The sequence below is a fragment of the Conger conger genome, chromosome 15 (assembly GCF_963514075.1).
Source record: "Conger conger chromosome 15, fConCon1.1, whole genome shotgun sequence".
In the NCBI taxonomy this organism is placed as follows: Eukaryota; Metazoa; Chordata; class Actinopteri; order Anguilliformes; family Congridae; genus Conger; species Conger conger.
In genome coordinates, this window is record NC_083774.1 from 33899556 (window position 1) to 33915958 (window position 16403).

Sequence of the window (16403 nt, forward strand, 5' to 3'; positions counted from 1 at the left end):
AGGTGTCCACACATTCACCAATTAGGGGCCTTGTGATTCACATTCACAAGTCTTTAATTTGATCACTTAAAAATAATTAACCATGTAGTATGCAATTTTTCTGCCAAATATATGCACTGCTTGCAATGTAGCACAACAAGCACAATATTTTATGATGTATGGTATGCATAGCCATCTGATAAAATATGATTTAAGAGGGTAACAAATCCCTCTAAACATCAAAAGTGGCAAGTTAAAAAAAAAATAACACCTTGTTAAAATTCCTCGATTGCAGTTGTGGTTGGAACAAAAATCAACATAGAGAAGAGTACTGCAGGAACCACTGGTCTATTAGACTCACCTCGGTCTCACTGGGCCTCATTTATCAAATGTGAGCCTCACCAAATTTCCCCCTAAATTCTTCGGAAATGCATTTGCACAAATAATGTGGGATTTATCAAAGTCTTCAGATGTCAGTGGCAGCCGAACCCACTTCACAAGTCTCAGCTGTTCATATTGTGTGTGGGAATGAAAGCGCATGGTTGTAAAGTGTGCTTTGTGTGTTCATTGTTCCATTCATTTATATTTTATTTTGATTTTGAGTGGAAAAATTATTTTAATAAGTCAATTGAATATTATAATTATTAATATTATATGAAAATGCAACGGGATTCAACATTAAAATGGGTGATGTTTCATTCTGGTTAGCCTGATTAATTAACGCTTCAGTGGAGTGTAATATAAATTCCATAAAACATGTAAAAAGTTTGCTATAAATAGGGTGTAGCCTACAAGTGTAAAAGTTTGCTACAAATAGGACATACCCTGCTTAGACCATCATTTATATGTCTGGCCTCTCCTAACATAACATGTTAATGTATTGCTTTAGCCTATTGGGGCATGGCGTAGCCTACTTCAGAGAGCATATTCAAAGACCAAGCCAATTTCTGTTGAGGCTCACAGAAAAAACAACGAACAATAACGGCGAGTTCAAGTTCAAATGTCATGGTATAGAAGTGGCAGGACAGTTAAAATACATCGCTCTTTGATAATCACAGAGAGTAACGTCTCCTATAATTTTATAACTTTGCCTCCAGTTAAAAATGTCAAGCCATTTATGTTTTACCTGTTCCACAGTATGTGGAACTCAAGACAGCGATTACAAAAACAACAATATCTCTGATGTGTTAATGCAGCATTCCAGTCCTATGTGGCACATACGTAGTTTATGTAGCCTATATAAACAGAATTGGGCTAATTATCAATGTTTAGATGTTACTTTGGATGAAAAGAAGGAAGCTTGCTACTTTTTTGTAGACAACGTTTCGATCCCAGTGGATCTTTGTCAGATTTGACACGTGTGTTCATGGAACGATACATTTTTTTTTTTTTTTTTTTCACGCATGTGTATTTCAAATACACGTGATACCTCTGTGTATTTTTTCCCTTTGAAGGAGGTAGGCTACTGACTGATGCTTATGTCTTTATGGTAAGCCAACACATTATGCTAACATGGAAACCGAACCAATGTCTGGGTTAATCAAATAAAGGTAAATTTCCCAAAATGTTGGTGTATTCCTTGCTGCCCTGCTTTGTCCCCGTACTCTGTCTTCAGTTTACACTGTCTTTGTTTGTATGGGTTCCCTGGTCTCATTATCAGTTTAATCTTCTTTGTTTTCTCTTTGTTTCTTTGAGTCCTGTTTGTTTTTGGTTTTTCTGGGGCTGTCAGTTCCACATCACAAAAACTGCCAAAACTGCAAAATAAAATAATTCTACCAAAACTAGTTTTCTTACAACAAGAATACATTGTCAATCATAGCACAATGATCTAAAACACAAATGATAGGTGGCATTACAGTAGATGGGTCAGTGACAAAGGGATTCCAGTTGCAAATAAAACGTATTTCCCCTCGAGTCAATAATAATAGAACTACATCTGGCATCAATTACTGCTGTGAGCACATCTGAAATTCCTTTTCTTCTTGCCAAAATTGATCAAGCTCTCTCAAGTTGGATGGGAACTATTGGGTAACAGCAACTTTTGAGCATCGAGTTCTGGGCTTTGACTGTATCATTGGGCACTCAGCTTCTTATTTTTAAACCACTCCAAGGTAGTGTAGCTGTGTCTTCTGCGTGCCTCATGGCGTAATTCAAACTGGATTTGATGATGGATTCACAGCAATGGCTTTCTCTGTACCATTTTTTTTTACATTTACATTTACATTTTAGTCATTTGGCAGACGCTTTTAATCCAAAGCGACTTACAAGTGCATAGGTTCTACCACAAGTCAAAGCATCACATCCAGAACTAGGAAAATACACCTGGACTGCTGTTCTAAACATATAGTCGTCATCATAAGTGCAATTTTTTTTTTATTTTTTTTTTATTTTTTTTTTTGGGGGGGGGTTAGACAGGGATAGGGGTATCAGAAGGGGGGGGCGGGGTAAATCAGGAGGGAGGACTAAGGTAGAGTTTGAAGAGGTGTGTTTTGAGTCTGCGTCGAAATAGGGGGAGGGATTCTGCTGTCCTGACAGTGGTAGGCAAGTCATTCCACCACTGAGGAACCAGAACGGAAAACAGGCGTGAACGTGCAGCTCGACCGCCAGGTGCCCGTAGAGAGGGAACCGTAAGGCGACCAGAGCTGGCAGACCGGAGTGGTCTAGCTGGGGAGTAGGGAGTGATCAGGGATTGTATGTAATGTGGGGCAGTCCCCTTAGCAGCCTGAAATGCCAACACTAGGGCCTTGAATCGGATGCGTGCGGCAATAGGAAGCCAGTGGAGGCCAATGAGAAGCGGGGTGACATGAGTCGACCTGGGCTGACTGGTGATCAGGCGGGCTGCAGCATTCTGGACCAGCTGGAGGGGCTTGATGGCGCACGCTGGGAGACCGGCTAGGAGGGAGTTGCAGTAATCCAGGCGGGAAATGACGAGCGCCTGGACTAGGAGCTGGGTGGCTTTCTCCGTCAGGAGATGACGGATGCGGCGTATATTATACAGAAAGAACCTGCAGGTTCTGGCTGTGGAGGATACTTGTGGAGCCAGGGAGAGGCAGTTATCAAGAGTCACCCCAAGATTCTTTGCCGTACGGGAGGAGGAAACTACAAAGTCCTCCACAGTCAGTGAGCGGTCGATTGACGGAGAGGACTTAGCAGGGATGTAGAGAAGCTCAGTTTTGGCAAGATTGAGCTTCAGGTGATGGGAAGTCATCCACGCAGAGATATCAGCCAAGCAGGCAGAGATCTGTGTGGTGATTTGGGTGTCGGGGGGGAAGGAAATGAAGTGAAGACTCTTCCATATAACCCAGTTCTGTGAAACATCTGGGTAATAGTGGACATATGGACAGTGTCTCCCATCCTGACCATGGGACTCTGTATTTCCTTCATTTAACAGTGCTTGAGGGGTGTTCTTGAGGGGATGTGCTTGAGTGGATGTTCAGATTTTGGGATTTGTTTTATAACCAAACCCTGACTGGTGCTTTTCCAGAACTGATTCGTTTGGAAATCTCCTTTGTCTTTTTTTGTGTGGATATGCTCTCCAACATACTTTCCAGGAACAGTTAATGATCGTGTGATCGTGTGGACTCTATTCAGCTGACTGTGTCATAGGAATAGAATACTTAGACACTAGTTTTTGGGGGTGAATACTTTTGCAGTTCTCACCACACATATACACACACACACACACACACACTCACAAACTCTTATACACATTTAGACAAACACAGTCACACACGCACACCCATATATAAAAGACACACACCAATACCTCTGCACATTGTTCGGTTTGTCTTACTTCAGACAAGAGTGTTGTAACACTTTTTCTGCTTAAGAACATGCCAACTTCACTTTTAGTGTTTGAGCACCCAGCTCACACAGGTCAACCAGCTGCAGTTGGACGGAAAATTACCAGCAAGTTTGAATAGAACAAAATAAGGTGCATATATAGTATACGGTGACCCAATTTATGTCACTGTGACCCTCTCTTGGCTCTGTACTCCACTGAATTTCCCAAAGGATAAGAGTTTCTGCTAAATGAATGTATTGTAATATATGACCCTTTGCTCCGACAGACTGTGACACGGTGCTGTCGGGCGTGAAGTCCCTGAAGATTGTGAAGAGGGAGGGCGAGGCTCAGGGCTCCTGGATGAAAGACCCCACCAACGGCTCAGCCAAGATCTACTTCTTCAGCGGAGTGAAGAACAGCACCCTGCTGGAGTTCTCCTCCATGAAGGCCTTCGCCGGGGCCAACGCCACCCAGACGGCGCGCAGGGTCCAGCTGCCCTTCCCCTGGCAGGGCACCGGCCACGCCGTCTACCGAGGCTTCCTGTACTACCACCGGGCCGGCTCGGCCAACGAGGTCCTGAAGGTGAGCCTGCGACACAGAACGGTGAGCGACCGCGCCCTGCTTCCGGGGGCGGGCCGGCTGCCCGCGTACTCGCTGTCCCCGCACACCTACCTGGACCTGAGCGTGGACGAGCTGGGCCTGTGGGCCGTGCACGCCGACCCGGACCTCGGCGGGAACCTGGTGCTCACCAAACTGGACGAGGGCGCCCTGGGGGCGGAGCACACCTGGGACACGCCCTGCCCGAGCCGCGACGCCGAGACGGCCTTCCTGGTGTGCGGCACGCTGCACGTGGTGTACAACTCGCCGCACGGCGGCCGCTCCAGCGTGCAGTGCCTCTACGACATCCACGACAGTCTGCACGCCGGGGACACGCCGCTGTTCTTCCCAAAAAGCTACGCCGCCCACGCCAGCATGCGCTACCACCCCAAAGACAGGCAGCTCTACTCTTGGGATGAGGGCTACCAGACCATCTACAAACTGGAGACCAAGAAGAAAGGCCAGATGGCTCCAGTTTGACTCGTTTACCCTTTAAGTGCAGGATTTAAGTCGTATCTGTAAAGGGCCGGTGTGGGGCTGGTGTTGTTTTAGCCCAGCACTAAGAAGCCTGATTCGAATTATCAAGGTCTTGATTGAAGACTATTTTCACACTCCAAATACCAGAATTCCACTGAAAATGAAACTATTAACTTGGAGCACACAGAACATTGAGTTCTTATTTTAATTAGATAATCCAGCATTTGTGTATTTTGGAGAATGAAGGCTGCCAGAGAACCAACAATGTTTTCTGACACATTAGTGTTGAGCAGCATTTCAAACATAATTTTAAAGATTGGATTTTAGATGCAAATTCCTGTGCGTGCATCATAAAATTTGAATATCGCAATGGATAGACAAGTACAGACAAACACAATGGGCCTCATTTTTTAATACATTCGTAACACAGTGTGCACATACATGTATGTGTGATCAGAAACAAACTAACAAACTTATCAAGCAGCTTATCAAACAGCTTTCTTTCGTATCCGCGTGTGTATGTTGATGAATACCAATCAATCGTAAACAAAAAGTGAGCACAAAATTTATGATTCACATAAATTGATGCCCTTAAAATAGCTTATAAGAACCATGTCTACAGCTACAGCTACTTTGTAACTTGTCTTGAACATTAAAATGTATATTATTAATATACTATAATATTAATATAATATTAACACTTATGTCGGACTTAACATTTTCTATGCCATTACATTTTCTTATAATAAACTTGAACTTGAACTCACCGTTATTGTTTGTTGTTTATTCTGTTCAAAAATGGATGAGGAAATTAAGCTGACTGTCCTGGTGGAGAAACATAAAGTGATGTGCCAAACCTGACGGAGATCCCCTGGGATCGAAACGTTGTATAAATAATAATAATAAAGGTGTGGGAGGAGCATATCATTGTGGGGGCTTCCAAACTAACATCTAAACATATTTTGTATCTAATTAGCCTACTTTTGGTCATATAGGCTACATAAACTGTCCTACCTGCTGTGTAGACCTTTGCACCAGAGATATTGCTGTTTTTGTGATCTCGATCTCAAGTATCACATGCTGTGGAACAGGTAAAAAAAAATGTTATGACATAAAACTGGACGCAAAGTCATAAAATTATAGGAGAGATGTTGCTGTCTGGTCAGTGATATGTTTTCACTGTCCTGTGCCATTACTCAAGAAGCTGAGGACGGAAAGCATCTGAACATGTTTTGGACAGGAACGGTGTGTGGATCTCTCACAAACAGAGAAGGAGGTGACAGCGACCAAAAACAGAAGATGTGGGAGGAAATAACAGACTAGATCAATTAATGTTAAAATACAATTAGGTATTAACGTTTGAAGCCCAAATGATTGGGCTTCAAACGTACTGGCTCATCCACCATACTGAATGCTCCCTCCCCCATACTTCACCGTTGGGATGATGTTTTCGTGTTGGTATGCGATACATAGTGCTGCATGTTCTTGCCAAACAATTCAACCTTAATATCACCAGTCCACAAAACATCCCCAGTAGCATTGTGGAGTGTCAAGGTGCTTGTTGAAAAACTTCAGACATGCAGTGATGCAGTTTTGGAGAGCTTCTTCTGTGACTGCCTGCTATTGCCCATCACGCCTATTCAATATTTTGTGTATGGTAGACTCATGAAGAGAGAGTTTACTACTTCCAATGATTCCCTCTTTTTTTTCTTTTCTTTTTTTTTTTACCTCATTGAGCATTCTGCATTGTGCCTTTGGAGTCATCTATGCTGGGCACTCACTTCTGGGGAGAATACTAAATCGTCCCCATTTATGGACAATTTGCAAAATGTGTACTGATGAATATCAAAACTCTTTACAAAGATGATATTCTTCAGTACAAGTACACCCTTTCCGGCTTCATGCAAATCAACCATTCTTGACTATAGATCCCATGCATTTTGAAATATGGCGGGTGGTCTTTTTGTATATAAATGTATACAGGTCTACAGTAAAATAGACATGATCATGAACCAGTATGTACCAAGATATTTAAATAACAAAACAACGCATCCCCCCTTCCCAATGAGCTTACAAGATTTCCATTTTCATTTAATAATCCAACTTTTGAATGCAATTCACTTATGATTATCTGCTGAAATATATACACATATCATATAATGAAATATAAAGTGTTTATAGACAGATTTATACAGTTTAACGCATTTTTAATCATGGAAAAACTGGTTTAAGCAGGTGGTTTTAATGTTGTGTACACTTATTCAACATCTTGATCATCTATCATTAGAAGTGTTTGACTTTTAAACATGACAACTCCTAAATGGCACATAGGAATGTCTACAGTATAGCCAGTTATTTTGACATTTAAAAAAATAATAATTAATTTTAAGCAGAATGTTCAGCCCTTTGCGTAGATACAAATGTCTACGACCTCATTCTCAATCCTGCCTGCTGACAGTCAAAGATAACTGTGGCAATTGCAGACTAAGGTGTGATCCCAATGAGCAAAGAAAACTGCTGTCGAATATACTTCATAGATCAAACTTGTGACATGTCTGACCTCTGCTGGTTATGTTTGGTATTACAACACTGCCAATTCATGTATGTGCACAAGGATGCGGAACTCAATTATAGTCATGTTACATTTTTGTCATTCAGGCATTATTGTTGTGATTCTGCTACAATGAACACACACTGTTTATTTTTAAGGTCACATGGACACTACCCATTTCAGCAGATATTTAGAACTGTATGCTTTCTCAATGGTCACGTTATTAGGTACATGTACCTAATTACATTACATTATTGGCATTTGGCAGAGCGACGTACAGTCGATTAGACTAAGCAGGAGACAATCCTCCCCTGGAGCAATGCAGGGTTAAGGGCCTTGCTCAAGGGCCCAACGGCTGTGCGGATCTTATTGTGGCTACACCGGGATTAGTAATACCAGTGGGCCTAGCATTATGACTTAAAAAAGGCAAGGGTACTCCCTTCACATACACATACATACATCCACAAAAAACAACAACAACCTCATACCATTTTAACAGAAATGCAGCCATCCCCAATTATTGAATATAATTCGCCCTTCACCTTAAATATCTAAAATAATACATTAGAAGATAAATAATATATTAAATACCCTGTAAATAACCATTGTTATTGCACAATCCATGCCCCTCCACACATTATTTGCCTGACTGAAGTACTTTTAGAACTGTCCAACATTAGGCAAATTAAACTGACCCACTTTTCAAACCATATTTCCCAAAGTGGAATATTTGATTGAAATAACAAATATATTTACACCATATTATAATATTTTTTTAGGAACAAACATCATAAACACATCCTGATTTAAAAAAAAACTAGCATTCATAAGAAATGTATACCCTTAATATTAAGTTTGTCTAAACACTATGTCACTGAACTTTGCGTGGTCTTCACAGGGAGTGCTTCCTGTTTGAATACTGTTCCACCCTAATCTATGATTTGACGTTTGTGAAGTCATGCGATTTTGATCACATGACATCACTGTTCGTGTTAACCCATAGTTTTATTGACTTTCATTTGTTTGGGGAAGACCTACACCTGAGGAGCTTAGGTGTCCCATATTAGGGCAATTCAACGTAATAACGCTTTATATTACACGTTCTATCCATAGACTGTTGGAAGCATAAACAGTGTTGTGATTTGAGGTTGCTTGTAGTTGCAATTCCTCTCTTGGCTGTTAGGATTCCGAAATTACTTATTGTACCTTTAAAATCTCAATAGTTACATCGACAAAATAGCAAGCGACTGTTGGAGCGTTTCATTGCGGCTTGCAGCCGAAAGCATTTCACCTCTTGGGGATTCCCTACGCGTGCGCATGGCTTTTTTCGCCACAAGCAAAATGGCAGACAAAGAAATAAGCACCTGGCGTTGCAAAATGCCATCATTAACGGGGATAGACAAAAAATAGTGTCGGTGGTTCTTAGAACAGACATTGGGTCGTTTCAGAAGGTTTTTATGAAGAGTGAACGTTCACCCACCAAAGCCGTAAAGAGAGCGACCCTGACGCTTCAGAGCATAAACTTCATCCATAGCGGTGACGGTCTTTCTCTTTGCGTGGCAAGGAAATACATTATCATTAGGCTATGTATCCATATTGAAAGCGAACATTCCCTGCTTTCAGTGATTGGCACCATATAAAATGCATTGGCAAAGTTTAACATTACATACAAATATATTAAATTGTACAGAGACCTGTATTGACATAAAAGTAACATAATTAGACCAGTCGTTTATGGTAAAATAGACCTGGTGTTATATTATATCCGGCAAATTGTGTAAAGGAAATACTTACGTTTATTGTATATCTTGATATACTATATTCTGGTATTTAACCTCAATAGAGTCTAACTACGCCGAAGAGAAATGTCTTCCTATATGATTGGACGGAATCACGGCAACGCTGCAGCCAATGGGTGAACAGGGTGTTGCTATAAGAAAGACAATCGTCTGCAGTTAACATTACTGTTTATTCTGACGCGAACGAAAAATGAGTGGAAGAGGGAAGACTGGTGGAAAAGCGAGAGCAAAAGCTAAAACCCGTTCCTCGAGGGCTGGGCTCCAGTTCCCGGTTGGTCGTGTTCACCGCTTGCTGCGTAAAGGAAACTATGCCCAGCGTGTTGGTGCGGGTGCTCCGGTTTATTTGGCCGCTGTACTCGAATATCTGACCGCTGAGATCCTGGAGTTGGCTGGTAACGCTGCTCGAGATAACAAGAAAACCCGCATCATTCCCAGACATCTGCAGCTGGCGGTACGTAACGACGAGGAGTTGAATAAACTCCTTGGAGGCGTCACAATTGCTCAGGGTGGAGTACTGCCGAACATCCAAGCCGTGCTGCTCCCAAAGAAGACCGAGAAGGCAGCGAAGGCCAAGTAATTTTTTCATCGTCCCCACAAGAAAACCGGAACTCAAAGGCTCTTTTCAGAGCCACCCCATATCTATTTAAAATGTACAAAGTTTCCATTTAAACAAGTTTAGGACAGGTTTGTTCCTGGCTGTGATGTTTCCGTACTTGCATGCGAATCTATTTGACGCAATTGAAATTGCTAAATTCAATTGCGCTTTTGGTACATGAATGCGTTGAAGGTAATTTGCTCCCTTTAAGCTATGCATGTTCGAAATCCGTCACTAACCACAATTAGGAAGAATAAACATGAAATATTTTGGGATCTAGGACGTGGAGTAAAAATGTTTAACCAGTCAATTTGAGAGTAAGACGACTCCATAGGCTCCACATTCGTGAAAATGTGGAGACTCGGCCAATAACACTATAACGGTGGATAATGAATGTTTACATTTATTCAAAGCCTTGTAAAGAACAAACCTGCTATTCGATTAACCCTCCGAATGTCAATCGACAGAAAAGGTGGAGGATTTGTATTGCATTTATTGTTACTGATTATGTTTAGTTCGCTTTAGCGATGTTGTACTGGAACTACTCAAAGTTGAACTACATAATCAAAGGCGGTGAAAAAAAAAAAGTTCACTTTTTGGCGGCAGAGGAAGCTGAAGTAACGACCCAATAGCCTTGGGGAATGAAGGCAGGCTCAGGGCCAATGGGGATCCGCAAAATCCTATCCAATCAGTTCCTCTCTGATATAGTTTAAAGGCGTATGTCGGCGGCGTGAAGACATTCATGTCAAAAACCAGCAGCTGAGTACACAGAAATGGCGAGAACGAAGCAGACCGCACGCAAATCTACTGGCGGCAAAGCGCCCAGAAAACAGCTCGCGACTAAGGCTGCACGTAAGAGTGCGCCAGCGACAGGCGGCGTGAAGAAGCCCCATCGTTACAGGCCTGGTACTGTAGCCTTACGAGAAATCCGCCGCTATCAGAAGTCTACCGAGCTGTTGATTCGCAAGCTGCCGTTCCAGCGCCTTGTGAGGGAGATTGCTCAGGATTTCAAGACCGATCTCCGCTTCCAAAGCTCCGCTGTTATGGCTCTACAGGAGGCCAGTGAGGCGTATCTGGTTGGTCTCTTCGAGGATACCAATCTGTGCGCCATTCATGCCAAGAGAGTGACTATCATGCCCAAGGACATCCAGCTGGCCCGCCGCATTCGTGGAGAGCGTGCTTAATCTTTGTAAGCTGACAATCCAAAAACCCAAAGGCTCTTTTAAGAGCCACTTAAACCCCTTTTCGATCAGCAATATTTTCCGTCCTCATGTGCTTAGTTTTATTTTTCCGTTGATGCTATCTGTGTTTCATGTATAATTGTAGCCCACAGGATCAGGGTGGGAGTAGAGCTTGGAAAATTTCCCTGCTTCACTCTCAGCAGCTAAGCGACTCATTCATGCCCCCATCTCTGTTAACCGTGTACAATTGAAAACCCTTTGGACGTTGGTCATATTGATACGCTTATTCTGTAGTATCTAGCAACTCATTATTTTGCTGCCCCTCATTAAATGGACAATTGTTAAAAACCTCCACATAATTGACACGAAAACGAGTTTTAGTCCGAGGAATATTTTAAAGCTCTTACGAAGCAGGCTATTACTTGAGCTATCTCCAATTTTCCCAATTAATTGTTACAGCGGTTTAACTGCCATACATGTGACCAAATGTGCAAACTAGCAAATAGGCTACAAATATTGCTCTTCTGTGAAAGCGGCAATTCTTACACCGTAAAAGCGGGACAAACTGGATTATTCTTTTGTATTACAAAAGTTCTTATGATCTCAACAGATGATACCCAGTAGAACTTGGAACATGGACAGCACATTAACAACATCATTACTTTGACTTCCGCCTTTCATCTGATGGGTTCTGTACATAGGCATTGGTGGGCTTTTGTCATCTACAATATTTTTATTTCGTTTTGTGGTCTCACCATGGACTAGGCAGTACAATAAGGGTGTCAGTAAGATTTGGGACATTTCAATGTTGTTGTAAAATTATTGGGTTATTCTTATTTGAAGTTGTAAATCAGTTGAAATAAACTACTTTCCATAAATAAAAAATAAGAAAGTTCTGCCTGCTTTAGAACACGTTATATCAACAGATCTACACAATTAGTGTAGCACTGGTATTAATATTCCATACAATTTTCATTTTAGCAAGCTTTTTTATGGATTTTTGTATTTAATTAACTTTAAAAGACAAACTGTCAAAGGTAAACCCATGTAAAAAATAACTATTTAGTTTGCATCTTACAATCCTTTTAAACATACATCACAATGTTTTTTTTTTTAACTGAAGTTTTTTTTATCTGAAATGAATGAAGACTGAACATTACCGAACATGAACACTAAACGTAAAATAACATATCACATTAAGTATCAACGAGCTAATTAAGTGCTTTTCATCTTAAGATTTATTATGTACCTTAAACCACATTATGCCAGAAATAGCTTTGCCATGGTATGAATAATAACATTAACACGTTCATATTGTTCTTATTGCACCATCTTGTAAACAAGACTTCTTGGCTCTGCAGGAAATCCCCAAATACCTCGCGAGATTGGGAGTGCTGGAGGCGGGCTTTAGCTCGAGCAGCCTTTTGACGCATGGCTTCAATCCGGTCGTCTTGGCGCAGATATATTCGTGTTTTGAAAGTTAGAGTGTATATTCAAAAGCAGCACGTACTTTGAAACATGTCTGGTCGTGGCAAAGGTGGAAAGGGTCTTGGGAAAGGAGGCGCTAAACGTCATCGCAAAGTTCTGCGTGACAATATCCAGGGTATTACAAAGCCTGCGATTCGTCGTTTGGCTCGCCGTGGAGGAGTCAAGCGTATATCTGGTCTGATCTACGAAGAGACTCGTGGAGTCCTGAAGGTGTTTTTGGAGAACGTTATCCGCGATGCCGTCACCTACACCGAACACGCCAAGAGAAAGACCGTGACCGCTATGGATGTAGTTTATGCTCTGAAGCGTCAGGGTCGCACTCTGTACGGCTTCGGTGGGTAAACGTTTACTCTTCATGAATGCCATTTGAAAATTTCCAAAGGCTCTTTTAAGAGCCACCCACATTTTCAATGAAAAGTAGAAGTTTCTGTATCCTCGTTAATGATGTCGTTTCTGCATGTTGCCATTTTGCTCGCGAGAACGTGCACAGTTCAACTGATCCATAAGCGGTGAAACGTAATCTACTGAAGGCAGCAATGAAACGCTCCAACAGTGTTTGCTATTTTGTTGCATTTGACCCTATTGCTGGACAATCGCTCTTTCGTATTCACCGGCGTATTGATAATGCATAAGGCGGTGAGAACTTGAGCAGATGTATGAAGTGTGAAGGCACATTTTCACCTAGTTTGAAAATCTCTTTTTGCTATTATCTCGTGTAATTGCCACCATCCTTTTGTTGGCATACAGAATCCCAATGTGTTCAGTCTCAATACCTCGTACTGTAACCGCTTATGTTCTAGCCTATTGTCAGTTGCATCTCACATACATTACATTACATTACATTATTGGCATTTGGCAGACGCTCTTATCCAGAGCGACGTACAGTTGATTAGTCTAAGCAGGAGACAATCCTCCCCTGGAGCAATGCAGGGTTAAGGGCCTTGCTCAAGGGCCCAACGGCTGTGCGGATCTTATTGTGGCTACACCGGGATTAGAACCACCAACCTTGCGTGTCCCAGTCATTTACCTTAACCACTACACTACAGGCCGCCCATACTCTTAATTCAGAAACATTTCTCTAGATTAGTGAAACGTAGCCTAGCCTACGAGTATTCTGTTGACACTAAACAAATAGAAAACATGAATTCATATATAATTGTGTGTATTTTAACAGCTTAGTAACTCTGATTTATCAATGTAGCACCCTGCCACTGCAACACCGTTATTTACCTCCTGCGAATTGTTGAAATGGAAATCCAGAAATTCTACAAAAAAATCTACGAATATTTGTACATTTGAAAAATCTACGAATATTTGTTATTGCAGGCTATGTTGGCATCGCTTGTATTTAAACATTACCCATGTGCCACACATTCAGAATCAGGAATCACTGAAATTATGAGGATTGAATATTACTGCACCATGTTCAAATCATGTCTAAACTATGTAATCGGGCAATGAAAACGGTTCATATTCGAGTTTAAATTTTAGTAAGGTAGAGATGAGAGGTTTCATGAAACATTAGGTGAGTACAAGATGACACTCAATGGAAGAGTGGAAAGACAGGACAATATAAGATTGAAAAGAATAGGAAGAATGAGAAATGCATTTGCACTTGCGGGCCTAAATGGTATATCTAAGAGACTGGTGGAGCATGTAAAGTTCTCTCTCCTAAAATATAACTGAGATTGCGAAGTAAATTATGATTACATTTTACAATGAAATAATGCCGATGAAGGCCATTCACTTGTGTTCTTTTTAATTAAGAAGCACAGCATTAGAAATGCTTTGTACGTTTATATTTGATTTCTTTATATACACATCTTTAGCCACAAAGCTGGCTATTTACGGAGATATCATTTGGACTCCAACAAAAATGATCTTTTGCCTCTTCTTAGTTGTTGTGGGTGGCTCTTAAAAGAGCCTTTGGGTAAAGCAGAACGGAGATAGTTTACTTGGAGCTGGTGTACTTTGTCACGGCCTTAGTACCCTCAGACACTGCGTGTTTGGCCAACTCTCCGGGCAGCAGAAGGCGCACTGCGGTCTGGATCTCCCGTGAAGAGATGGTGGAACGCTTGTTGTAGTGAGCCAAACGGGAAGACTCACCAGCAATACGCTCGAAAATGTCGTTGACAAATGAATTCATGATCCCCATGGCTTTGGAAGAGATACCAGTGTCAGGATGCACTTGCTTTAAAACCTTGTACACGTAGATAGCGTAGCTCTCCTTCCTGGACTTTCTGCGTTTCTTTCCTCCCTTCCCGGCAGTCTTGGTCACTGCTTTCTTTGAGCCCTTCTTGGCCACGGACTTCACTTGCTCAGGCATTTCGCACGTTAGAACGAAGAGAACGCGATCCGGTCTCGCACTTCAACTGTCTGCCCAGGGATCTATGCTAATTTACATGCCCTTTTTACCGGTGACGTCAGATGAATTCTCATTGGAAGCTGTGTGTCCACGATATTATTTTCAAAATGTATTGGTTCAATACGGCGGGTCTGCAAAAAGAACTCTCTTTTGAACGAAGAACCACCGATTTCCCCCTCGTTTGTCATACATTCTTCTATTTTTGTACAATCTTAATGTATGCTACTTTTATTGCAGTTGCCTACATTCTAAGTCCATTACACTCTCCCTTTCACGAATAGTTTGCTTAAAACAAAGTTTACATAAAAATGTGCGGGGTTTTCTACAAACGCTAAAGCTTTTTGTTTTTTAAAGGCTCGAATTCATACACCCTTGCGGATAATTTCAAAACGTGTTACAAGTAAGTCAAAGGAGCGAGGAATACAGGGACTTTGATTGAGTGGAATACAGGCGCCTTGGTGTAGCTCGTCTAATTTCCTAATAAGGACATTAGGATGCAGTAAAACTATAACGGCCTGAGCAGGATACCGTGAACATTGCGGCAGCACTCAGGTTCAAAATAACGACGGGACAGCGAGAGTTCGCCTTTAGCCTAGTGATAATGTGTATCTTTTGGTGAAGAGAGGTGCGGGTTTAAATCTCACTAGTTACATTGACTAGCAAGTATCTCTTGGTGGTTTTCATTCCAGCAGTCAAACGAAAAGATTTAATCACAATTTATTGGATTGTTAAAGAGTTTTATAAACTCTTGGTCCTCTCCTCTTCTCGCTATACACCATGTCTCTTGGTTCTGTTATCTCTTCCCATGGCTTTTTTTACCACTCTTACGCCGAGGACACCCAACTCTTTATTTCCTTCCACCCGTCATCTCCTGATGGAGAAAGCCCCCCAGCTCTTATTCCAGGTGCTCGCCATTTCCCGTCTGGATTACTTCAACTCCCTCCTAGCCGGTCTCCCAGCTTGTGCCATCACGCCCCTCCAGCTGGTCCAGAATGCTGCAGCCCGCCTGATCACCAGTCAGCCCAGGTCGGCTCATGTCACCCCGCTTCTCATTGGCCTCCACTGGCTTCCTATTACCGCATGCATCCGATTCAATGCCCTAGTGCTGGCATTTCAGGCTGCTAAGGGGACTGCCCCACCTTACATCCAATCCCTAATCATTCCCTACTCCCCAGCTAGACCACTCCGGTCTGCCAGCTCTGGTCGCCTTATGGTTCCCTCACTACGAGCACCTGGCGGTCGAGCTACACGTTCACGCCTGTTTTCCGTTCTGGTTCCTCAGTTGTGGAATGACTTGCCTACCACTGTGAGGACAGCTGAATCCCTCCCCCTATTTTGACGCAGACTAAAAACACACCTCCTGATCCCCCCCCTTTCCGATATCCCTATCCCTCTTGTCTGCCAAAGGAAAAAATGGAATTGAATTGAAATGCACTTATGATGACTGTATGTTTAGAACAGCACTTCATGTGTATTTTACTAGTTATGGGTGTGTTGCTTTAACTTGTGGAAGAACCTATGCACTTGTAAGTCGCTTTGGATTAAAAGCATCTGCCAAATGACTAAAATGTAATGTCAAATGTAAAA

At 42.1% G+C, this 16403-nt stretch overlaps 5 protein-coding genes across 5 annotated transcripts in view; 4 read left to right on the forward strand and 1 right to left on the reverse strand.

The window, feature by feature from the left end:
- olfml1 (olfactomedin-like 1) overlaps positions 1–5604 on the forward strand; it is a 14044-nt gene extending 8440 nt beyond the window's left edge. The window contains exon 3 of the mRNA XM_061222716.1: positions 4050–5604. Coding sequence (XP_061078700.1) covers positions 4050–4840 — 791 coding nt within the window. The 3' untranslated portion in view covers positions 4841–5604. The remainder of the gene's footprint in view (positions 1–4049) is intronic.
- A 3773-nt stretch (positions 5605–9377) lies between these two features.
- LOC133112052 (histone H2A-like) lies at positions 9378–9773 on the forward strand. Its single transcript, XM_061222737.1, has one exon. It carries the CDS (start codon positions 9378–9380, stop codon positions 9762–9764), a length of 387 nt encoding a protein of 128 aa, XP_061078721.1. The 3' UTR covers positions 9765–9773.
- Positions 9774–10555: 782 nt separating this feature from the next.
- Positions 10556–10986, forward strand: LOC133112046 (histone H3). The gene has a single exon (XM_061222730.1). The coding sequence runs from the start codon at positions 10556–10558 to the stop codon at positions 10964–10966; it is 411 nt and encodes a 136-aa protein (XP_061078714.1). The 3' UTR covers positions 10967–10986.
- A 1488-nt stretch (positions 10987–12474) lies between these two features.
- On the forward strand, positions 12475–12793 carry LOC133112072 (histone H4). Its single transcript, XM_061222757.1, has one exon. It carries the CDS (start codon positions 12482–12484, stop codon positions 12791–12793), a length of 312 nt encoding a protein of 103 aa, XP_061078741.1. The 5' UTR covers positions 12475–12481.
- Positions 12794–14392: 1599 nt separating this feature from the next.
- Positions 14393–14777, reverse strand: LOC133112064 (histone H2B-like). The gene has a single exon (XM_061222749.1). The coding sequence runs from the start codon at positions 14775–14777 to the stop codon at positions 14403–14405; it is 375 nt and encodes a 124-aa protein (XP_061078733.1). The 3' UTR covers positions 14393–14402.
- Positions 14778–16403: the final 1626 nt, after the last annotated feature.

Coding starts and splice junctions, on each gene's coding strand:
- LOC133112052 (XM_061222737.1), top strand. CDS start 9,378: ATGAGTGGAAGAGGGAAGACTGGTGGAAAAGCGAGAGCAAAAGCTAAA.
- LOC133112046 (XM_061222730.1), top strand. CDS start 10,556: ATGGCGAGAACGAAGCAGACCGCACGCAAATCTACTGGCGGCAAAGCG.
- LOC133112072 (XM_061222757.1), top strand. CDS start 12,482: ATGTCTGGTCGTGGCAAAGGTGGAAAGGGTCTTGGGAAAGGAGGCGCT.
- LOC133112064 (XM_061222749.1), bottom strand. CDS start 14,777: ATGCCTGAGCAAGTGAAGTCCGTGGCCAAGAAGGGCTCAAAGAAAGCA.